The 24,826-nt window shown below is 37.8% G+C and overlaps 2 protein-coding genes across 14 annotated transcripts in view; one reads left to right on the top strand and one right to left on the bottom strand.

Moving 5' to 3' along the window:
- The window catches only part of PPME1 (protein phosphatase methylesterase 1), a 103,330-nt gene extending 87,477 nt beyond the window's left edge, over nt 1-15,853 (bottom strand). The window contains exon 1 of one of the 4 annotated variants that reach the window (XM_027083369.1): nt 15,411-15,853. In XM_027083369.1, coding sequence (XP_026939170.1) covers nt 15,411-15,511 — 101 coding nt within the window. In that variant the 5' untranslated portion in view covers nt 15,512-15,853. The remainder of the gene's footprint in view (nt 1-15,410) is intronic. The other 3 variants (XM_027083368.1, XM_027083370.1, XM_027083371.1) reach the window with 3 other exon arrangements.
- A 105-nt stretch (nt 15,854-15,958) lies between these two features.
- C2CD3 (C2 domain containing 3 centriole elongation regulator) overlaps nt 15,959-24,826 on the top strand; it is a 131,510-nt gene continuing 122,642 nt past the window's right edge. For 7 of the 10 annotated variants that reach the window (XR_003428060.1, XR_003428061.1, XM_027083356.1 and 4 more), the window contains exons 1-3: nt 15,959-16,183; nt 18,791-19,060; nt 21,424-21,581. Coding sequence is in view for 7 of the 10 variants with exons in the window: in XM_027083356.1 (XP_026939157.1) it covers nt 16,129-16,183; nt 18,791-19,060; nt 21,424-21,581 (483 nt within the window). In the remaining 3 variants the exon portion in view is untranslated. Of the gene's footprint in view, nt 16,184-18,790; nt 19,061-20,709; nt 20,751-21,423; nt 21,582-24,826 lie in introns of those variants that run through there. The other 3 variants (XM_027083360.1, XM_027083359.1, XM_027083358.1) reach the window with 3 other exon arrangements.

The raw sequence follows: 24,826 nt of genomic DNA, 5'->3' as shown, positions 1-24,826 counted from the left end.
TTCCTCCAAAAGTTAACCTGTCTCCCATTATTGAGAAATTTATTTTCAATAAATTGAGGGAAAGGGAGAAGATCTGGGAGTCTAATAGAGTCAATCAATCCTCCTGTTTTTAGAGCCCTTTCAGAGGTACCTAGCACCTATAATTCCTGAGCATTTATGGGGTTGTGATATGGATTAGTCTGCACTTTCTCCTTCTGTGGGTAGTTTTCAGTTTGCTCTTCTCTGTTAGTGAGTTAACATTCTTCAACTTGCTACCTTCCTAAATCTTGGTATCTTATCTTCCCTCCTCTTCTTTGTCCTTTGATCATATTCCTTTTTCCAAATTACTTTAATTTCATGGGGTTTGGGGAGAAAATGGAGATGAATTAATGAATTAATTTCAACAACAACTCTCTAGGGTAGCTACTATTATTCCTCTTTTGCAAATGAGAAAAGTAAAGCCAAGGGAGGTTAAATATCAGTAACTCATCCAACAGCATAGAAAGCAGATCAGCTAGTCGTATTCTTAGGATCACTTCCTTATCAGTTTTCAATACTACCCTCAAAATAATACTAGGTTCTCTCTCCATTCTTTAAATCATCAAAGCTAAGAATGAGCACCCAGAAATCCCCAGGAAGAGGTGAAAGAGGATTGGTTCCTGCTGTAGGGAAAATGATTGGTTGAGGACCCTTACAGCAAGCCGAAGTACCATGGAGACTAAGAAGAAAGTCAAGGTTTACAACTATAATGAAAATGATGGGAGAAAACAGAAGGGCGGAGTGGAAAGGAAGAATCAAAGACAATTCTCAAGTTTTTCTGATGTCATTCACAAAGAAAGAACAGAGAAGACCTTTTAAAAGAGTTCCAGCTTACTATATACTGATTTACCATGTGCTTGAAAATCCTACATCCTATCCCTAATACTTTTCTCTGTTGGCCATTGATGAGAGTGTTAATGTTAATTGGGCATCATGGAATCCAAAAATGGAAACAGTGGCATTTCACACAGTCCTGCATTAGACATTGGCCCAACATACAATGTAGTTTCAAGCAAATGAATGAAACCTAACCTCACTTACAACCATTTTCAGATAAGATGCTTAGTTTATGGGAACTTCGAACCTGCTGAGTCAGATCACACAAAAACATACTTTGTTTTATTTTTTTATTTTTCTTGGAATTTTATTTTATTCAAGATAATACAAAAGAAGAAGGGTGAACAGAAGTGAGCACTGGCAGAGATTGGGAGGATGGTGAGTGTTAAGCCATCATTATTTTGGAGTTAGGTTTAATCTTAGTTATCTCTCAAACTTTTCCCTCAAAATAACATCCATGACAAAGGAGCATGTTTAAATATCTAGGTGTGTGGTTACCAAATTTTTAAAATCTGTAGTGGACACCATATTCTCTATGCTTTTACTTTATTGTTGGCCTCTCCCCATGAGAATATCAGCTCCATAAGAGGCACATGATTGTTTTTTTTTTTTTTTTTTTGCACATGATTGTTTTATTACTATATCCCCATGCTTTGTTTTAAATGGATGTGGACAGACTGCTGCAGCCCAAGAACAACTGTAATCTTATACCTCTGATAATAAAGAATTCTGCTTTACTCAAGTTAGAAAATTTTCTAAATTTTATTTCTACCATTCACCTAACATCAGAACAGCATAATTAGTAACTTCTTTTTCCAAAACTCTAAAAGTAAATAGAAAAAAGGATATAATGACAATTCTACTAAAATGATCTGGCCTCAAACAAAAATACAACCAGTGAGACATCAGGAATGAAAGCAAAAAAGCAGATAGAATACAAGGCTTTTTGATATTTTGCAAGGACCAAATGGAGCTGTTCACTCTCTTAATGTGTGTGGCGATATTCAGTCATCAGAACGCATGTAAGTTACTATACTGCTTAGACATATCACAATAGGAAGAAAGCAAGCAGGTTTGAGGTCAGAGTTTAAAAGCCAATAAAATCCATACAGAAAATCCTAATGAAGTATATTTCAGAACCAATGGCCACATAACACCTTCCCCAGACTCACCTGAATGCCATAATGATCTAGGAAAAAAGACAAAAAGCAAATATCTTTAGGGCAATTATTTGAGAGATTCTTTCCAGTCACAACTTGCTTATATATAAACAGGTAACTTAATTCCAATTAAACAGACATTTGACTATGCCCTGCATTGTAGGCCCTGATATACTTGCTAGACACTAGGGAAATCAGCAGGCCCGAAATTCCCTCAAAGAGCTCATGTCTGGAGGGAAATAGGAAGTAAACAGTCACTGTATACTATAGCTATGACAGAAATAAGCCTAGCGTACCATGAGAGCTCACAGATGGGACATTCAATCTTGCTCAGGACACTTATGGGGAGGGAACCAGGTCAGAGAAGGATTCACAAAGATTATGTCTGGTATGAAGATTTTATTAAACCAAATGCTATAAAAATTTGAAGTGCTATTTTTATTAAACAATGACCTGGATAGAGAAGAGGCAAAAGTACAAATCCTCTAATTACCAGTAAAGAATACAATTTCCCAATATTCAGTGAAAAAAAAAGTCAGCATATTCTCCAACTTAAAAATGGATTTATATTCCAAAGGTTTGTAAAGTAGGTTGTTGGAAAAACTGAAGTACATTTCCCCTGATTAACAGTATAATGAAATATTGGTAGATTCTCTGGGAAGCTCCATTTCCAAGTCTATTTAGCCATAATACACTAAAATGCTATTTGTGATGAAATTCAGCTAATAATAATGATGTAGTTCAGGTGATTAACACAGAAAACTGAATTGAAAGTGATATTGGGCTTCCCTAGTGGCATAGTGGTTAAGAATCTGCCTGCCAATGCAGGGGACATGGGTTTGAGCCCTGGTCCAGGAAGATCCCACATGTTGCGGAGCAACTAAACCCATGTGCCACGACTACTGAGCCTGTGCTCTAGAGCCCGTGAGCCACAACTACTGAAGGCTGCGCGCCTAGAGCCTGTGCTCTGCAACGAGAAGCCACGGCCATGAGAAGCCGGCGCACCACAACGAAGAGTAGCCACCGCTCGCCACAACTAAAGAAAGACTGCGTGCAGCAATGAAGGCCCAATGCGGCCAAAAATAAATAAATAAATAATTTATTTATTTAAAAAATAATAAAATAAAGTGATATTAATATATCCTGAACCATGGTTCTTATGCTTAAGGAAAAGCTGGTTTAATTAAAAGGATGAGAAGAATTAAATGAAACAAACCAGATACACATGTATTTATGCTGGGCACTTTACAAGCATTACCTTAATTTAATCCTCACAACAACCTGGGCTATATTTTCTTAGTAGGATAAAGATAGAGGGATATAAATATGGAATCATAGAAGGATAGAAATATACTGTTAATAATCACAGTTTTAAAATTTCACTTCTGGGGACTTCCCTGGTGGCACAGTGGTTAAGAATCCGCCTGCCAATGCAGGGGACACAGGTTCGAGTCCTGGTCTGGGAAGATCCCACATGCTGCGGAGCAACTAGGCCTGTGCGCCACAACTACTGAGCCTGCGCTCTAGAGCCCATGCTCCGCAATAAGAGAAGCCACCGCAATGAGAAGCCCGCACACTGCAACGAAGAGTAGCCCCCGCTCACCGCAACTAGAGAAAGCCCGCGCGCAGCAATGAAGACCCAATGCAGTCAAAAGTAAATAAATTTTTAAAAAAGAATATATATATGTATTACGTATAACTGAATCACTTTGCTGTACAGCAGAAATTAACACATTGTAAATCAACTGTACTTCAATAACTAAAAAACAAAACTAAACTAAACACCAGCTCACATGCTGACTTTACTATTATGTAGAAAGACCTATCTTACTTTTGACTCTCACTTTAGGAATATTGCTTAACTCATCTGATTGAACACCCGCCCCACCTCACAGCCATTCAGCTCTTAGTGATTAAAAGAGTGCTCCACTTTTGTCTCCAGGATTTTCTTCCAAGCTGCCAACACCTATTTAGTAAGTTTTGATACTGGTCTTGGTGTTCACTCATGTACAGGCAATGAGAACCAAGTTACAGCTTACCTGACCAAGAGCAATTATTAAGAAACTATCGTTTCAAATATGAAAAGAAATGTATCTTAGAATTTATGAAATACAGTAAATAAGTTTCCACTACATAGCTTTACTATTTAAATAGTAATTCCACATATGTATATCTTTCTCCTCAAAAACAAAACTGTGAAGTTAGTATTACCCACATTTTAATAATAGTCAAGTGTATAAGCAGTATGTAGTAAAGCCCGGAAGAGAATTCTAGTTTGCTGATTTAAAACCTATTCTTTCTACTACAAGACAACAGAAGTACAGAGCTAATCATACTGACATGGGGTTGGCAAACTATGGGGTTGGCCTGTGTGCAAATCCAGCCACCCACACCCCCTGTTTTTGTGTGGCTCATGAGCTGCAAATGGTCTTTATACTTTTAAAGGTTGTGGAGGGGAAAAACAAAGAGAGGAGTATTTAAAGACATGAGAAAATTACATAAAATTCAAATTTCAGTGACACCAAAAAAAATGTAGCTGGAATACAATTACATTCATTTACATATTGTCTATGGCTGCTTTCACCTTACAAGGGCAGAACTGAGTGGTTGCCACAAAAACTATGGCCTGCAAAGCATAAAATACTTACAGAAAAAGTTTGCCAAGCCCTGGTATAAATGATAGGTGCTACAAAAGGACAGAAAATGGAAAGATCAGTTCAGGCTGGATAATAATGAAAAGCTTCAGGATCTCATTTTATATGAATGTTGTGTGCCACATGTCTATTAAATTAAACCTTATGAGAACATTTTTTAAACTGTGCTACTGTAGAATACACAAAGAAATAAAAACAAAGGCTCCTGTACTCTGGGACCTCCAATTTTATTGAGGAAACTAAAAAAAACCAAAAACACAAAAACAAAATAAAAACATGAAATATAAATTATGATAATATTTATGGTAATCACCCATTTAAATTACCATAAAATTACCATAATAAATTTGACATAGCAATTAAAAAACACAATACCAAGTAGTAACGCACAACAATTGGCAAATAAGAAGAAATGACAGAAAGTGCTACAGATGCTCAGAGGAGGGACAGAGCAAATGAATGAGCTAGAATAGTCTGAAAGAGCTTCAAGGATTTGAGGATGGGAATGACTTGAAAAAGTGATATGGGAGGCCTCGAAAGTAAAATAAACCTGGCAGTTGGTAAGTACAAGAAACATTTAGAAAATTGACATTGCCTGGGACATGACTATGGAGAACTTTTAATGCTACTTTTAACAGTAGACTTCTTGCTCTCATCCCTACACTTGCTGGAGTCACCAGTGTGTAGATACAGCCTCATTGGAAAATAGGCTTCTCTCTTAGAGAGTAAGAGAGAAATTGAGTAAGGGCAGAAAAACCCAATCCTATAAAATGCAGCTGGGCTGAAAATAATTACTAATTGACATTTGCTCTCTTATAGTAATGGACTTGCTTTCAGGTTTGGGGAACGAGAGAGGAAGATATGGATTGTCAAATTTTAATAAAGTAAAACTAAGCAACAGGCATGAATCTTCACATACAAGAGACTAAATCCAAGTGTGAGTTTCAACCATATGAATATTTTAAATCTCAAATTGGACAATGTATTTGTAAACACTCACAACACATTCTACCTAAGTGTTGATGCTGAAATAAAGTATGAATTGTATTATTTTATGAAGTGAAAAACAGCTTTCAGAAGAAAGGGAGTATAGCTTTAGTTACGCCATCTTAATGGAACTGGTAAGGAAGTAAGATTTTCCTTATAGAATGAGGCTAAATAGGTCTAGGATTTTGGTTGCTCGTTCAGTTAGCACTTAAGTAGTCAGCATGTTAGACACCAGGGAAACTAAGACACTATTCCTACCCTTAAGAAGCTCACAGTCTTGAGAAGTAGACAGTCAACCAATAATTATAGTTAGAGGGATAAGTGTTATATCTACAGAAGGTTATGGGGGCATAGAGGATGTACTCATTGACTACTATGTGATGATGCCTACTAGGCAATAATAACCAAAACCAACAAAATTATATGACTGCTATATATCAACTGCTAAGGAAATAAGGGAGGGGAAGGATGAAAGGAGGGAAGAAAAATTTTCCCTGCCTACTTAGAGAACGAAGAATAGGAAATATAAGTTGTATGTTTTTAAGTGAATGTCTCAAATCCAAAGACATAATATACTTCAACATCTATTAAGCTGCTTAAGTCTGATAGGAGAGTTATTAATGAGTCATGAGCTGCACAGTAGCAGTCCTAGTCACTGATGTCACAAATTCTCCAGTTTAGGAGTCTTGTAGTGGAGACAAAATACTGAAGTTTAATTGCAGCCAGCTATTTAAATCAAGGCACCACTGATTAAAATAAAAAAAGGCCTCATTAGCAACACTGAAGAGGATGGAAAGAATGGAAAGAAGGCAACCAAATGGCTATCTGAGGTCATGATAGTTTGGTATGTTCATTACTGTTGATAAGGGCATCTTATTAAAGCAGCAGACTTAGATTCTAAAACTACATACTGGATCATGCTATTAGAGATCATCTAACCCAAATCTTACTTTATGGAAGGGAATAATTAGCTGTCTATTATGTATCAAGTAGGATTTTGAATTCTGCAAGAAAAATATTCTCTTTAAAAATGAGAAATACAGGCTCAGAAACATAAGATACATTGCCCAGAGCCACTTCCCATAGCAATGGAGCTTGGATTTAAACTCAAGCATGTCTGGTGCCAAAGAGTTCTTTCTACTACACCTCAGAGTTCTTTCTGAGGCCCAGGAAGAGGAAAACTTGACCAAGCCACATGGCTTACTAGTGGCAGATAGAATTCCCACTTACACCTGGAAAAAGTCCATGGCAAAGGACACACACAGAGGCATGGTGGAAAAGGACTGATGGTAAACAACTTCAGCCTTCTGCTATGGTTTGGAATGACCAGAATTTTCAACTTAATCTCTTATTCAATCTTCAAAATATAGAGTTGACCCTTGAACAACATGGGAGGAGGAGTAGAGTGTGTGTGAGACCCTCTGAACAACTGAAAATCTGTGTATAACTTACAGTTGGCCCTCCATATCCGTGGGCCCTCTGTATTCAAGATTTCAAACACATGAATTCAACAAATCGTCAATTGTAGTAGTGTAGTACACTTGACCCTTCAACAACACAGTATGAACTGCATGGGTCCATTTATAAAAGGATTTTTTTCAATAGTAAATACCACACAATTGTAATGGTAAATACAGCACAATTGGAGGTTGGTTGAATCCAAAGACACTGAACCATGGTATATGGAGGGTCAACTGTAAGTTATACCTGGATTTTCCACTGTGGGGAGAGTGGGCACCCCTAACTCCCTGTTGTTCAAGCGTCAACTATATTGGTAGTATGTGCTTGGGACTGGTTGTCAATACTGTATTTGAAGTACTAAGTGTGGTATATAAGTGCACCATCCTCTTAATAGTGCTATTACTTAAAACTTTCTTCTCTACAAGAAACTATTTCACATCATGAAGGAAAAAGTTCTTCCTAACTAACCAGAGGTGTTTCCTCAAATCTGACATCAAGTAACATGACAAGAAAGGCTCATTAGGTTAAAAAAAATTCCAATTACCCAATTTTGGAGAAAAAGATTTGCTGGCAGTAAGTCTAGCAAAATGGAAAAACGGACATTCACTCAGAAGTGCTCAGGTCAAGCGGCTCAAACCTGGCATAAAGAGGAAGTGGTGGGGGGAAGGAAAGAAAGAAATCACTTCCTATACCTGTGCAGCAATGAAAACAGTAGGGAATTTGAAGTCAGATTAGTCTCCCCCACTTTTTAATGTCAGGACTCCAAACAGATGCTGTTTACTCTCTACTCCAGACACTCCTTTCCCACTTCCCACCACTCTATATTCCCTAACAGAATTCCAAATTGTTTCGGTAGCTAGTAGAGATCTTTTGTTATCTTTCCTCCAGCCCAAAGGAATAAATCAGAATTGGTCTAAACCAGTCATAGTAATCCCATTCCCTACTGCCAGGGACTGGTTTTAGGATGTACATGTGAACCAGTTCTGGACCAAGAGATTTAAGGGAAAAACCTGCTGCGGAGTTTCCCATTCTAGGGAAAAAAAACAGGGACAAGCTAAGTTAGGAAAAGGTCTTTGCCCTTGTTCCTTCCTTTTTATCTGCAAGTGGAGTTGCAGCAGCCATCCTGCAACCATAAGGTGACAAGCAAGAGGAGGAAAAGCCAACATTTCTAAGGATGGAAAAAGAAAGGATACAAAAAGCCTGGGTCATGATTGATACAGATGAATAACTGAATCAACTCTGAACTTATTTATAAAAAATATTACTTATTTCAATAAATAATATTTCCGTTTAAATCACAAGCTATTAACAGAAAATTAGATTATTTCACATTAATGTAATATTGTTAATCTGAATTTGAGGAATTTTGTAGGTTTAGTTGTATTTAAATAGTAAACCTATTGAGTTTTATAATTATATAAGAGTAACATGGAATTTACTCTTATACACAGGAATTTATCCCTAGTTTTATTTTGTACATATTTAATGTTAAACATTATGTTTACATTACATAATATAATGTAGAACAATAAATATAACACGTTAGTACTTGGGATCTGAAATAGTTTTCCTTCAAAAGGGATTTATACAAATTGAAAAACATATTTCAGGGAAGACGCAACATCATAAAAATGTTTATTCTAAGTTAATTTACATATTTAATATAATGCCAAAAAAAACACTATTAGGCACTAGTCTAGTTGATTAGAAAGTTTATCTGTAAGAATAAACAAGTAAGAGGAGCCAGGAAAACCCTGAAAAAGAATGAACGGGAAGCTACCTCTACCATTTACTAAAACATAATAATGCTTCTCCAATTTAAAGCATAGTGATGGCACATAAATAAATAGGCCGAGGGAAAAGGAAAGAAAATTCATAAACAGACCCAAATCTATGTAGAAATTTGGTGTATGATAAAAATGTCATTTTAACTAGTGGGGAAAAGGACTAATTTTTATAGATGAGAAATTCACATAATGGGAAAAGGACTTTTTAATAAATTGTGTTACAACAACTGGATAGCATATGGATAAAGATAAAATTAGATCTGTTCCTCACTTTGCACATCAAGATAAACAAGATGGATGCAAGAAAAGAAAGCATACAGGTCCTAGGGAAAAAAATATATGAATCGTTTTACAAGCTGGGAGAAGGAAATGTCTTTCTGCAATCCAAAATCCAGAAGCAATGGATTTTGCTAGATAGATCTGAGTACATTAAAATTTAAAAACAACTTTTCTACATGGCAAAAAATATCATAAGCAAAGTAAAAAGGCAACTTGGAAAAATATTTTTAACACTTATAAGGAAAAAAATATCCCTGATACATAAAAAGCTTCAAAGAGCCACTCCAGAAAACAATTTGGCAGTTTCTTAAAAAGTTAAACATAACTTACCATATGGCCCAGCAATTCCTTTCTTAGGTAATTATCCAAGGAAATGCAAACATTATTTCCACATAGAGCTCTGCATGTGAATATTCACAGCAGCATTATTCATAACAGAAAAACACTGGAAACAACCCAAGTGTCCAGCAACTGATAAATGATTAAACTGTGGTATACCTATACAATGGAATTCAGCCAAAAAAAAAAAAAATGAAGTACTTATATATGCTAAAACATAGATGAAACTTGAAAACATTATGCTAAGTGAAAGAAGCCAGTCACAAAAGGCCACATACTATATGGTTTTATTTACATATCTCCAGAATAGGTAAATCCACAGAGACAGAAAATAGATCAATGGCTGCCAGGGGCTGGGGGAAGGGGGAGTAACAGCTAACAGGTAAGTAGTTTCCTTACGGGATGATGAAAATGTTCTGGAATTAGTGCTGATGATTGTACAACCTTGAACATACTAGAAATCACTGAACTGTATACTCTGAAAGGGTGAATGAATTCTATGGTATGTGAATTATAACTTAATTTTGTGTGTGTGTGTGTGTGTGTTACGCGGGTCTCTCACCGCTGTGGCCTCTCCCGTTGCAGAGCACAGGTTCCGGACACGCAGGCTCAGCGGCCATGACTCACGGGCCCAGCCACTCCACAGCATGTGGGATCTTCTCAGACTGGGGCACGAACCTGTGTCCCATGCATCGGCAGACGGACTCTCAACCACTGCGCCACCAGGGAAGCCCTATAACTTAATTTTTTTGAAATTGATAATCAACGTAAACAGATACACGGAGATTTCATTCTTTTAGTAACTTAATATGTGACCTTGAGCAAATCACTCCACTTTGCCCTTTATTTCTCCATCTGTGTGAACAGCCCCTTAAAGCCTTCCTAAGAGGCCTGATATCCGTAATAAACTTAAGAAGTTGAATGAAAAACTATCTGATCAGATATGAATAAATACACAGCTTGAGGGGAAAGAGTTGACATTATAAGATACTGAAAGGAGTGCTTCTACTTCATAAAGAATGAGCCTTTCTCATTGTTCTCAACATATAATAATTTACTAGTTATCATTCCTTAAGAGCTTATGTGTCAGGAGGCATAACTGCTTTTCACATATTATCTCATTCTCACAGCCCTCTAAGGTAAGCAGAAGTATCCCAGTTTGAGAGATAAGAAGCAGACTATGAGAGGTTAAATGACTTAACTAAAATAAATACTCAAGCTAACCTTCAAACTCAGATCATTATCACTTCAAACCAGTCTCTTTGCACCAAGGAATAACAAGAACAACGGACTACAAATCTAAAGTCTGGGTTTCTGAAGTCTTGTTTCTGCCACTTCATGATTCTGTGATCCTAGGTAAGTCAATGAACATTTGAGTTTCCTCATTAAAAGAAAATATTAACCCTTGCCCTAACTTACCTCATGGAATAATACAAAAAAGCACTAATATATGTCAGTTAAAGCACTATAAAAATGTAAGAGATGATTATAGAAACAGAGTACTATTCATGAACCAAAAACATGTTGAAAAATGGTCAAATGATTTTAATAACTTATAGCCTCTCAAATGGTAATGGAATGTACTAAAGTAGTGATTTTAAAAACACCCTCAACAAAAATATACAAGTGGGACCTAATGAAACTTCAAAGCTTTTGCACAGCAAAGGAAACCATAAACAAGACAAAAAGGCAACCCACAGAATGGGAGGAAATATTTGCAAACGAGTCAATGGACAAAGGATTAATCTCCAAAATATATAAACAGCTCATGCAGCTCAATATTAAAGAAACAAACAACCCAATCCAAAAATGGGCAGAAGACCTAAATAGACATTTCTCCAAAGAAGACATACAGATGGCCAAGAAGCACATGAAAAGCTGCTCAACATAACTAATTATTAGAGAAATGCAAATCAAAACTACAACGAGGTATCACCTCACACCAGTTAGAATGGGCATCATCAGAAAATCTACAAACAACAAATGCTGGAGAGGGTGTGGAGAAAAGGGAACCCTCTTGCACTGTTGGTGGCAATGTAAATTGATACAGCCACTATGGAGAACAGTATGGAGGTTCCTTAAAAAGCTAAAAATAGAATTACCATATGATCCAGCAATCCCACTACTGGGCATATACCCAGAGAAAACCATAATTCAAAAAGACACATGCACCCCAATGTTCACTGCAGCACTATTTACCATAGCCAGGTCATGGAAGCAACCTAAATGCCCATCAACAGACGAATGGATAAAGAAGATGTGGTACATATATACAATGGAATATTACTCAGCCATAAAAAGGAACGAAATTGGGCCATTTGCTGAGACGTGGATGGATCTAGAGACTGTCATACAGAGTGAAGTAAGTCAGAAAGAGAAAAACAAATATCGTATATTAACGCATTTATGTGGAACCTAGAAAAATGGTACAGATGAACTGGTTTGCAGAGCAGAAGTTGAGACACAGATGTAGAGAACAAACGTATGGAAATCAAGGAGGGAAAGCCAGAGGCGGGTGGGGATAGTGGTATGATGAATTGGGCGATTAGGATTGACATGTATACACTGATGTTTATAAAATTGATGACTAATAAGAACCTGTTGTATAAAAAAATAAATTAAATTAAATTAAAATATATATATATAAATAAAATAAAAACACCCTCAAGCATACCAGGTGTTATAGACTGAAATTCTGTGCCCCCCAAAATTCACTTTAAATCCTAATCTCCAATAACCTCTACAGTATTTGAATGTGGAGCCTTTGGGAGGTGATAAGGTCATGAGGGTGTAGCCTTCATAAATATGATTAGTACCCTTATAAAAGAGACCCCACAGAGCTCTCTTCTTCCTTGCCACATGTAAGGACACAGCGAGAAGACTGCCATCTATGAACTAAGAAGTGGTCCTCACCAGACACGGAATCTGCTGGTGCCTTGATCTTGGTCAGCCTCTAGCACTCTTAAGAAAAAAAATATGGTATTTTTGTTATGGCAACCCTAACAGACTAATACCAGTTGCAAGTAGGGCTCTAAAATCAGAGCTCCAAAATCTTTAATTAAAAAGTTCAAAACCACTGTTTTGGGTATCATCTACTGGCATCTATCAAGGAACAATAAAACCAGGATTTCAGGCCTTACCTGAGAAATAACATACATAAAGCTACTATCACAATGCCTGGCACATAGTACTCACTTAAAAAAAAAAAAAAGAAAAAAAAAGTAATTGTTATTATTGCTTTATCCAGCAATACTCTGGAATTACTAAATCCATTTGGAAAAACAAAACTATGGAAACTCAGGAAAAACCAAAAACTCAAAACCACCCTGAATATGCAAACATATCTAAATAAGGTTTACTGAAACTGAAGGCAAGAGAATATGAAAAATAGGTGAAAGAGTAAGTCATATAAGGAACAGGTCCAACCTGAGAGTAAGAGATGGACTGGGGAGTGGAAAAGATGGAAAGAGTAAAAAAAAAGCAAGTAAGAAGAAGTTAGAAATAAAGAAGAATGATTTGAAATTGGTAGACGTGAGACTTCATAAACCAGGTCTGACTGAGGAAAAAGGAAGACTGAATCCTAGAGTATTTGCAAAGGAATAAGACACACAACTCACATTAAGTATTGCCAATGATAACAACTATGAATCCAAAAAACACAATAGGTCTCAGAGACTCTCTTCCAGCTTTATGATTCTAGAAGAGGAGACAGTCTACATTATCATTAACATTAGGCTTACATGAGGCATGCCTATGTTCCAATAAGGAAATAGGAAATAAAAATACAGGAAAATAAGCTACTTGAGGACCACATAAAATTCACCAATATATGCTCCTCTCTTCACAGTACTATAAAGAAGCGTTTTTCTAAAGAACTTTATCTTCCAGGATAAGCAGTTAACCTAAATTAGGAGGACGAAAGCATCTATTTAAAGAGGTTAAGTTACTAATAATCTAATCAGTTGATTTTACTTTTTCTTAGTATTTTTCTTCAGTTCTTCATCTTCAGAGAACTTTTGATAAAGTTAGAAGCTAAGCTCTAACTTATCTGAAGGATATATGGTTATTAAAAAGCTAGTATTTTTATATATATTTTAGAGAAGAGTGCTGGAATACTGAAAGATCAAAGTTTAGTTTAAGAAAGGTAGCAACTAAGATACATATGAACAATAAACGTTACATTAATTTTATAGTCCAGGTTAATTTTCCCAAATAATCTCCTATGGATCAGCTTCCAGATCCTCCTTAATCATGTTACAGTCCTACCTTTGTCTTCCAAAGCCAAAACGATCTTCATTTTACCTTACAGGTAGGCTTCTACCACCTCTTTGTATTGTGCATCCATCGACCTATCTTCACTTGTCAAGGTTTTCTCAGTTTTCTACTGTGTCTCATAGTCAGGTTTCCACTTCAATTCTTAGTTTCCTTCCCCAGTTTTTCCAACCATTCTCACCACCCCTCTACTCCACTGTTTTAATTTACACGATTCTCCTTTCTCTTCATTGCTAGGACATGCTTTCACAGTATTGTATCTCCCATCTAAATCTCCTTTTCGATCAGTTTTTGTACATATTAATCTTCAGAACCTAAGGTTTTTCTTCTCTAGTCCTTATTCCAAGAATGTCTACCAACCCATCTCTAGAATCCCAAACACACACTCCTGACTACCACATACCTAAGTACTTTTCCTACCCCTTTTCTCTTTCCAGTCACTAGTCTCCAGAATCCTATCTGATACTACAAATACCCCTCAAAACCAACTGCCTGTTCAATTACCTCTGCCTTCTACTTCTCCCAGGTTCAGCTCATTACACTCTCTCTCCTACACCTTAGTATCCCCCAACCTGGCCCAAGCCATTCAGCAACCTAAATTCCCAAAGCCAACACAGCTCCTCCCATTCCAGTAAATGATGGTTTCCCTCAAAACATTTTAAGTGGCTCCTCTCAGTGTTTCATTAATTGAATCTTACCAGATCAGTACATAGCTTCTGCCAGACCTATTTGCCCAGCAAAAATCAATTTCCCAAATCTTCCTCTTTAAGCTTCCCAGGCCTTACCTCTGCAGCACGCCATTCACTAGACCCTATTCCTAGTCATTTCTCAATCTCTGGAGCCCATGGTTACTCTCTAAGCCCCTCAGCCCTCTCCCTCCTCACTCCTCCCCTTATTCCCTACCCTCACTTCTCAGCACATTCCTATCACCCCTAACTGTCTTCTTGGCTGTGTTCTCCATCTTTCCTTAGGCCTGTTCTCCACACTTTCTCAGTACCCCTTAAGAGACTTAATCTCTAAGTTACTCCCTCACTCCCAGAATCTGCCTCTTACACCCCTAGGAACTCTCTCTAGAACCTTCTGCGCCCTGGTTGTCTTTTCCGCTCCAACCCTGCCTCAGGTGTTCTCTGTTTCCCCCAGCTGTTTTCTATTATCTAGTTCTCTGAGAAACTAGATAAAGATTTTCTCCTCCTAAACCTTTTCCAAGTTCTTCTCCTAATTCCCCACAACTTTTCTTTCCATCGTTTCCCATTTCCCTCAACCATCCCTGGCAGATTTCCCCTCCACCTTTGTCACCGCTCTTCTCCCTTTTCTCAAACCTCCTCCACCCCTTCTCTGGAGGTGCCTCCTACATGTCTTAAACTATCCTCTCAGCTTCCTCAATCTTTGCCTCATTCCCTTCTCCCTCCAATACTATTTATCCTCCAATTTCCATTGACTTGGCGCCTCCCCTAGTCCCCAGATCTGCCTTCTATTTCATCTAAACGTCTCCAGGCCGCCGCCAACATTCTCTCCTATCCTTAGGCTCCATTGACGTGCCGTTCTAAACGCCCAGAGACACCATTCTCCAATGGCCGGGGCCTGGCCTCTAGGGAGAAGGGGTACGGGTTACGTACCCCATTCGCATCTTGGCTCCGCTCTGACTGCTCCCGCTGCCGGGTAGAGGAGGGCGAGGGGGCAGGCGGCCGAGGTGCATGCTCTTCTCGAGGGCCGACATGAAGGGGAGGCCGCAGGCTGTCGAACAGTAGCCGAAGCTTCGTCCCACGCTAAGTGCGGCCCAACCGGTCACACAGCTCGCTCCCCTAGCGACGCCCCGTCGCCTTTGGATAGCACCCAGCTACCAGCAGCACCGCCCACCGGCTCCGTAAACTCCACCCCCTCGCCCCAGCGCTTCCACCGGAAGTGCGCACCAGCCTCCACAAAGGGAGCTGGGTAACGGAGTCTCTGATCCCCCAGATTCCAAGCGGAGAACTAGACGACCCTCGCAGGAAAGAGAAGCGTTACTGAAGGCAATGCACCCTGGGCAATGGAGTCCTCAAAGGGCTTATCGCTTTGCGCTTGCGCAGCTGGAGGCGACAGCGTCCAAACCCGCAGAGGTAGTGTAGCAAAGCAACCTGGGTGTTGTAGTCTATTGGCGGGAAGGAGTCTTGGCGCCTTCCTTTCTCATGGCTTCCTAGAGGCTGTTAAAGGAAGAGCCGCTTTCTTCCTGCCTCCCAAGCTGCCCAGCGGCGCCGGTTGCTGGGGAACGCCAGCGCCGTGGGAGGGGATGGCGGGAGGGTACGGCTTAGGTGCTGGGGCCGGAGTTGAGTTGGTGAAGAAGAGCTGGGGGTCGTCATGAAACAACGGAAAGCCCCGGGGCCTGGGGGCGACGGTAGCCGCAAGAAGAGAGGTAATATGAGCGACCAAAGATTGAGGAAAGCGTAGTTGGGCGGAGTTGGGGGAGCAGGCCGCGAAGCATTCTAGGGAGACCTCCCACAGCAGCCTGTTAAAAGAAAAAAAAAAAAAAAAGGGATTGCGGAGGGAGAATAACCAGGGAATCAGAAGGTTAAAAGGGCAATTGGCCCTCCCGCGAATGGAAAGGATATAGGGGCTGTAGTAGGGGGCAAAGCGGGTGAATAAATGGGACGAAGTGAAGGCTAAAAGGGAACCCTTACAGAGGAAGGGAACAAAAAAATTGTAGGAATGTTTTGTTTTGTTTTTAGTTTTTAAAAGTTGAGGTATAATTGACATATAACATTGTTAGTTTCAGGTGTACAACATAATGTTTGTATATATTTCGAAATGATTACCACGTAAAATTAGCATCCATCACCATACATAGTTACAAACATTTTTTTATTCTTGTGAAAAGAACTTTTAAGATCTACTCTTCAGCAACTTTCAAATATACAGTACACTATCATTAACTATAGTTACTGTACTGTACTTTAAATACCTATGACTTAGGGGTGTTTTTGATAAAAGTTAAATGTGTGGGGACGGGAGGGGAGAGGTATAGCTTTGCAGGTTCACATAGAACTGGAAGAAAAATAAGTTGGAGAGTATGTCAATAATCCTAATAGGCAAGGATCACGTTTTACACATTACTGAATCCCCAAGAACTAACACGAAGCAGGATTTAGTAAATGTTAATTGAATGACTGAAGCGTGAGAGTCATAAATCATGAAGGGCTACAGGTGGGAGTAGGGAAAAGATAGTTGAGGAGAGAGGAAGAAAGACTGGGGAGTGACAGTGTGGTAGGGTTGAAGTGGGGGGGGGGGTTACTGTGAAGGATTTGAGGTGATGGAAGAGTGTGTAGCAAGAGGACCTCATCAGGTTAGTCTGCTCAAAAAGAAGCAAGCTTATGAAGAGACCAGGGAAATGTGAGCTGCAGCAAGAACAGTCACCCTGGGAACCCAGGGCAGATCATGAAATGAAATGGAATCTCTACAGGGCTGCCTCAAAACAAAACAAAAAAACTGGGTGACTGCATTTTATAGTATAGGCAAAGAGGTATTAGGAGTAGTGATAGTGCATTAAGCCATTGGATTGAGGACTAAAGTTGCAGTCTGGGAATAAACCTTATCCAAACTGTTTAAAGATAACTAAGGCAGTTTTGAGGCAATGCCTTTCCTTCCAGGAATGAAGGGAGGATATGGAACAGAAGTGTGGAAGTGTTCAGTGCTGGTGCTGCCTATGTCAAACCAGTCAAGCATATTTGGTTGATAGGAGGAAAATCAAAATAGAAATAACGTAAGAATGTCCTCATTATACCACATGCATATACAGTAATACTCATGTACACACCTGTGTATAATTTTTATATTGAAACTAGTTATCCATAAAGATTATGGTGGGTCTTTTCTTCACTAAAGAAAGCAGAGAGGCTGTTCACTTTAGAAATCCAAAGAATTAGTTATATAAATTCCTGATCTGATAGACTGCGGTATATTTTTTTCTTGTGAGGCATGACCACTCCCCAGGGAAAAGTGAGAGGAATAGAAAGTTGTGTGTAATATTGGAATGGCTTCTTAAATCTCCTCTAAGTCATGGTTAGAAGATACCGCGAATAGAAGACAATCAGGGTCATTAAAGGGAAGCTTTATAGAAAGCCATGATGAATTGCCTCATTTACATTTTATTATCTGTCTAAAAGCCAAAAATATTATGAACCCAGCACTGTGCTAAAAGATAATGGCATAATCTGAAGATGATAGTTTCTGTCCTCATTGTGTGATATCGGCAGGAAGAAAAGACACAGTTTAAGGTGGTCTTTCTTGAAGTGCTGAGTTGTAAAGTGTAGACTTCATTTGAGAACTGATTGACAGTTGTTGCTGTTTTATGTTTAGTGATGGTTTTAAAGTAAGAGAATTAGGTAAAGATAACATATCTTAAAAACTGTGGACATTGAAATAATCAGAACAACAGTACTTGGAAGAAAAATTTCAACTACTTCATAGATTTTTTTAAACCTGTATACTGTTATCATTGTATTTGTATTTTTCATTTAATATCTTTCAGTTAAAGAGGAGTTTGTATTAGCATGTCTTAAGTTGGTATGTTCTTTACTTAAAATAACCTGAATCAAATCCTGAATACTAACTAGTTGTCAGGGTGGCTTAAGTGACCAGATAGATTATTCTATGGTCTGGTTTGCTAGTTACTTCTCATGTATTAGAATAAATAGAGAGCTTCCCTGGTGGCGCAGTGGTTGAGAGTCTGCCTGCCGATGCAGGGGACGCGGGTTCGTGCCCCTGTCTGGGAAGATCCCACATGCCATGGAGCAACTAAGCCTGTGCGCCACAACTACTGAGCCTGCATGTCCGGAGCCTGTGCTCTGCAACGGGAGAGGCCCCAACAGTGAGAAGCCCACATACCGCAAAAAAATAGAATAAATAGAATAAGCCTTCTCTCTGTAGAGATGAAAATGTTTGTGTGTTTTCATTCAAAAAGCAGATTATGTGTTTTCTGTATTTAGACTAAATTTTGACTTAGTATTCTTGGATTCCTCCACAGGTTTAAGTGACATTTCTCCATCTACAAGCCTACCACCCCTGGTTGAAGGCCAGCTACGCTGCTTTCTGAAACTTACTGTTAATAAAGTCATATGGAAGATTACAAAGCCTCCTGCTTGTGTACTTGTTCGAGTGAGATGGTGGGGAGAAACATCAGAAGGAACACTCTTTTGTCCCAGGGATACATTGCAGACCGAACCAAAAGCTGTGAGAACAACTACACGTTATGCTATTCGCTGTGGTCCAAAGCAGTTTACCTCTTATCTAACAGGTATGTTTTTGTCTTATCGTTTCACCTGTAGGCCTAATAAGAAGCATGTGATTATGTTGTTAACAATAGGTATTATCGTGTATTTAGTATCTATGGCATTGTTAATTATTGAGGAGTCAAAGAGGTTTTATAATAGCCACCATTATTGAGAGTATACTATGTGCTACCAGTTGATACATATTATTTCTAATCCTTAATAACCTTGCAAGATAGATATTTTCTCTGTTTTATAGACAATGAAACTGAGGTTCAGAGAAATAAAATGAATCCTCTATAAGGTTACATAGTTGACAAATGGCCAAACTAGGATTTGAACCCACTTCTCTCTGACACCAAAACTCATGCACTTGTCACCACACCATGCTTCTTTAAGGAATAACTGTAGTCTGTACTCTGGGACTTACATTATGCTCAAGGAAAGATGGTATACATACAAAATTTATATGATACAAGATAATACATGCTAAATGCCAATGAGTGATTTAGTGAGTTAATAGTACAGGTTTTCAGAGAAGGGAGGATCCCTCTACTGGAACCAGGAGCTAAAATTTCTTCATTTCTGTTAAAGGAAAGCATTCTAAATGTACTGTGTTATTTCTCTATTCAGGTCAAGTTTTCATATAAACACATTTTGGATGGTAGACTTATTAAATCAATTCAGTTCAAGTCAGTAAAAATTAAGCATTTATCATGTAAATATTGTTGGGCTAAGAATACCGGAGAGCCAGAGGTGAATTAAAGATTAACTTGTCCTTAAGTTTGCATTCTTTCAAGAAGAAAATTTTGAAGACATCAAAATATAAAGAAAAAAAATTCAGTTATTCAAAAAATATGTATTGAACACTTAGCATGTGCTAGACGTTGTGCTAGACACTGTGGAGATTACAAAAATGAATCAAAAAATTTAATCAGAATGGTGTCTAATTCTAACTAAATGCACAAAGAAGTTTAGTTACAATAGTAGGTAGAAAGTGATAAGAACTTTTAAAAGATACACATAGATATTTAATTAAGAAAATAAATGAGGGCTTCCCTGATGGCACGGTGGTTGAGAGTCTGCCTGCCGATGCAGGGGACACGGGTTCGTGCCCCGGTCTGGGAAGATCCCACATGCCACGGAGCGGCTAGGCCCGTGAACCATGGCCGCTGAGCCTGCGCGTCCGGAGCCTGTGCTCCGCAACGGGAGAGGCCACAACAGTGAGAGGCCCGCGTACCGCAAAAAAAAAAAAAAAAGAAAAGAAAAGAAATGAGACATGGGTGAGCCTGGCTGTTAGTAAATAACCAACAAATGTTGGTACATTTCCCTTATTCTATATATGCACGTTATTTTATAGTCTGCAAAGCACTTTTATACCTATTAGCTCATAGAATTTTCAGAGAACTTGCATGATTAGGTAAGACAGGGACGGTGATATGTTAAGTAAGTTGCCTAAAGTCATATAACAAGCATTAAGCAGCTGCCATATAAAAGGATACTGTGCTATGTGTTTTACTTGCAATACTCCCATGCCTCACACAGCCATGATATAGGTATTATGATGCCTGTTTTATAGACAGCTGTGGCTTACACAGAAGTAGCTTGTGAATGTTGGAGCCACAACACAATCACAAATCTTCTAATTGTAAACCCAATACTCTTTTCACTACAGCATTGAACAAAGGGTGAAAATGAACCACTTTCTCAACTTTGGTAAGAAAATGTTCAGAAGTTACACTGTCCTGAAATAATCTCAGATTGCATATGCATGCATTTTATTTCTCCTGCTGTAAATTAGGACCATGAAGGGGTTAAGTCTAAGCAACCAATTGACGAATACAGTTAAGGAGTTTATTTCCATTCCCTTTAGTTCTAAGTGCTCTCAGCCTTTCAGTGTTCCAGATATTATTGAGAAATAAGCAGTAAAATACTCCTGAGAGGCAGGAACCAACCCATGCATCTATACAAGAGAAGCCCTTTGTCCAGTTCAAAACTAGAAATGGTGAGAATTTAAAAACTGAGAATTTTTTTATTGTTGCTTTTTTATTTCAAAACTAAAGTCTGAGTCCTTGCCAAATATGTAAAAAATATATATATACTCTCTCAAAGGTATTTTCCTTATCAAATACTTGATATTCTAAATATTTTTATGTAATTTTTTTCTCCATTCGAGGTATTTGTCATTGCTCTTCTCTAAAACTTTGTTGTTCTTTTGATCTTGGGTTCACTCTTCCCCACCCCCTGAATGATATGGTAAGTGCATAGTTTATTTGAAAATAAAATGATTTTTTTAAGTAAAAAAATTTTGTAATGTATATTCCTCTTTCCACTTCCAAGAAAACGTAAATGAAAAATGTCTGCCTGTGTTGTAATTGTTTCTGATTAGATATGGCTGTGCTGGTGCTGGAAGTAATCACCAAACTTGAACATCTTCCGGTTGGTAGAGTTCAGATCAGTGGACTAGCCCAGCTTTCTCCAACCCATCACATCAATGGATTTTTTACCATTGTTTCACCAACATCTAAGAAACTTGGAGAACTCCAGGTAAAAATAGTATAATTCTCTGCTACATAGAATAAAACTTTGGGGGCACAAATAGTTGAGTCTGTTTGTAGAATGGGTAGGTACGTGACTCCCACATACCATGCAAATTCCCACTTCGTGCTTTTGTTCATGTTTTTACCCAGACTGTCATGTACTTATTTCCCACTTATCCATATCCTCTTAGTTCTTTGCTGCCCATCTCAAGTTCCAAGAGACCTTCGCAGCTCCTACTGCACTCATTCTTCTCTTTATTTATTAATAAATGTACTCTCTATTAAATTTAGAATAACATGAATTACATAATCATTGTTCAGTTATAATCCTACATAGTCTCCAAAATTTTGTATTTGTAGTTTCCCTTTAATTTCCCTTCCTTTTAGTTTCTAGATTCCCTGGGAGAGAGGACAGTGTTTTCTACTTTCTTTGTTTTTCCCACAACTTCTAACATAGTGCCAAGCAGTAATGGCTTGTTTGACTCATTTAAGTGGTATCTTAAATGAGTCAACAGACTACGATTTTAATATTGTTGAATAAACTGTTTTCATTTTTTCAGTATTAGAAGTGCATAACCAGTTGTTGATTGTTCATTCATTGATTCAGCCTACATTTTTTTGATATGCTGTTATGTGCCACTAACTTAAGATACAAAGATAAGAGATGGGCCTTTCAGTTAGTTTTCCAAAGTCAGGTAGGAGGAAATAGAAGAGAGTAACAAGTAGAACGCAGTGTGATATTGATACACATATACTATAGATATGTACAGGATGGTGGGAAAGAACATAGAAGGGTCTCTTTCTGAGGGAGACTCTGGGAGTTCTTCCTAGAGAATTCTGAATATTCAAATCCTTGAGAAATTTATACCTTGTCAAATGTATTCTAAAATATGTATAGAAATTTAAGCAGGTATTTAAGAAAACAGTTCAAAAAAGATGAGGAAAGAACATATAACATTACCAGATGTAAGAACCTATTATAAAACCACAAGCACATAATTGTCAAAGGAAGAGAATAAAGTTCAGAAATAGATTTAACTAAGTAAAAGAACTGAACATTTTCTATATTCTATTTATCATATTTTTATTTATAATATATTGAAAGATAGTGACACCTTATGGTGGTAACTTCATGGTAAAATGGGACTGGTTTACTCCTCCTTTTCTGATAATGGTACAGATTTGCATCAGACCTGCAAAAACTGTTTGGCATTATGTTTCAAGAGCCATAATAATTATCATATATCATTTACCCTGGGGTCTTATATTAAGGAAATACCATAAAAAGAGAGGAAAGTTATATGCTTTGGACTGGTTATGGAAATGCACTTTTAATATTGAAAAAATGAAAACAGTTCATTCAATGATATTTAAATCATCTATTAGTGGAATATTTTGTTTCCATAAAAGATAAAATTATATAGTTATGATTGTGTAGCAACATGGAAAATTATTTTGGATTGATGACAAAAGAGAATTAAAATTATACCCACATATATGCATATGATTAATGACTGGGGAAGAAAAAACAAGGGAAAATAGAAACAGTTGGAGCGTAGAATTCTAGGTAGGTTTTTTCCCTATATAAAAAATGAGATATAATTCATATGCCATAAAATTCACCCTTTTAAAGTATACAGTTCAGTAGTTTTTAGTGTATTCACAAGATTGTACAACCATCACGATTATCTAATTCCAGAGCATTTTATCACCCCAAGAAGAAACACTATACCCATTAGTAGTCATTCCCCTTTGTACCTTTCCCCAACCCCTGGCAACCACTAATCTACCTTCTGTCTCTATATGTTGCCTATTCTGGACATTTCAAATAAATGATGTAGTATAATATGTGACCTTTTGTATCTGGCTTCTTTCACTTGGCATAATGTTTTCAAGGTTCATCCATGTAGCATGAATCAGTACTTTATTCCTTATTATAGCTAAATAATATTCCATTATATGGATATATTATAGCACATGTTGTTTATCCATTCTTCAGTTGATGGACATTTGGATTGTTTCCACTTTCTGACTTTTATGAATAATGCTGCTATGAACATTTGCATACAAGTTTTTTGTAGGCGTAGAATTGTGGTCATATGGTAAGTATGTTTAACCTTGAGGAACTACTGGACTGTTTTCTAAGGTAGTGCATCTTTTTTCCTCCCTTATTTAAATGTCAGTTGATAAAATAATACTTGTATGTTTTTTATTTAAATGTCATTGGGTTCTTTAGAGAATTGTTTTAATAGAGCCTTGGAGACAGAGATAAGATTTTGAAAGATTATGGAATAAGTAAATAAGTAGTAATTACAGTGAAGAAGTAGAAATAACAGTTAGAGATTTCTCTCTGTTTCCCACATAAATGGCAGCAGAGGGAGATGTAGTGTGACCTAATGGAAATAGCACAAGACTTGGACATGGAAAAACTGGTTATGAAAACATTTCTGGTGTTCATTTGTACTCTCTGAGCTTCAGTATCCTATTTTATAAAATGAAGACAATAACTTTTACCGTACGGCATTGTTGTAGGGATTAAATGATATGAAAAAAATATGGAAGCACTTAACATGGTACTTAGGCACATGACAGGGACATGCCAAATTTACTTGAATTGGAGAGGAAAGTATTGATAGTGGGCAGCAGAATTGAGAAGTTTGTTGCTACTTTAGAAGAGGAGTTGGCAAACTTTGCCCAGTGGACTAAATCTGGCCTTCTAACTAAAAATGGTTTTTATATGTTTAAAGGGTCATTTAAAAAAAGAAGAATGTGCAATAAAGCCTAAATTATTTACCCTCTGCCCCTTTACAGAATGAGTTTGCTGAGCCGTTTTTAGAGTATAGGAGACCTGATTTGTTTTGTAGACCAAGAGAAAAGCAAGTGAAGAAAGATATTGAAAATAAAAGAGGATAATTGAGCAAGTAAGGTCTTGGAGAGAATTAGATGGGAATGAATTTCTATTAAGAACACAACTGATAGTGGTAAACTTTGGAATGGAGGAATTATAACAAGGAGGGAAAGAGGAGAAACATTTTGAGATGGATAACATTGAAGGAATTCATGCTGATAACTTTTTTAGCAACATTTATTTTTTTGGCCACACCGCATTGCTTGTGGGATCTTAGTTCCCCGACCAGGGATTGAACCCCAGGCCCTTGGCAGTGAGAGCACGGAGTCCTAACCACTCGACCGTCAGGGAATTCCCATTAGCAACACTTATTATATGCATGCCTACCACATATTAGGCACTAC

Source organism: Aethalodelphis obliquidens, unplaced genomic scaffold, assembly GCF_003676395.1.
Source record: "Aethalodelphis obliquidens isolate GAN/ISIS:26980383/991018 unplaced genomic scaffold, ASM367639v1 scaffold50, whole genome shotgun sequence".
NCBI classification, from domain to species: Eukaryota; Metazoa; Chordata; class Mammalia; order Artiodactyla; family Delphinidae; genus Aethalodelphis; species Aethalodelphis obliquidens.
Note: the sequence above shows the minus strand (reverse complement) of the source record. Positions and strands in the feature narration are given on the sequence as shown.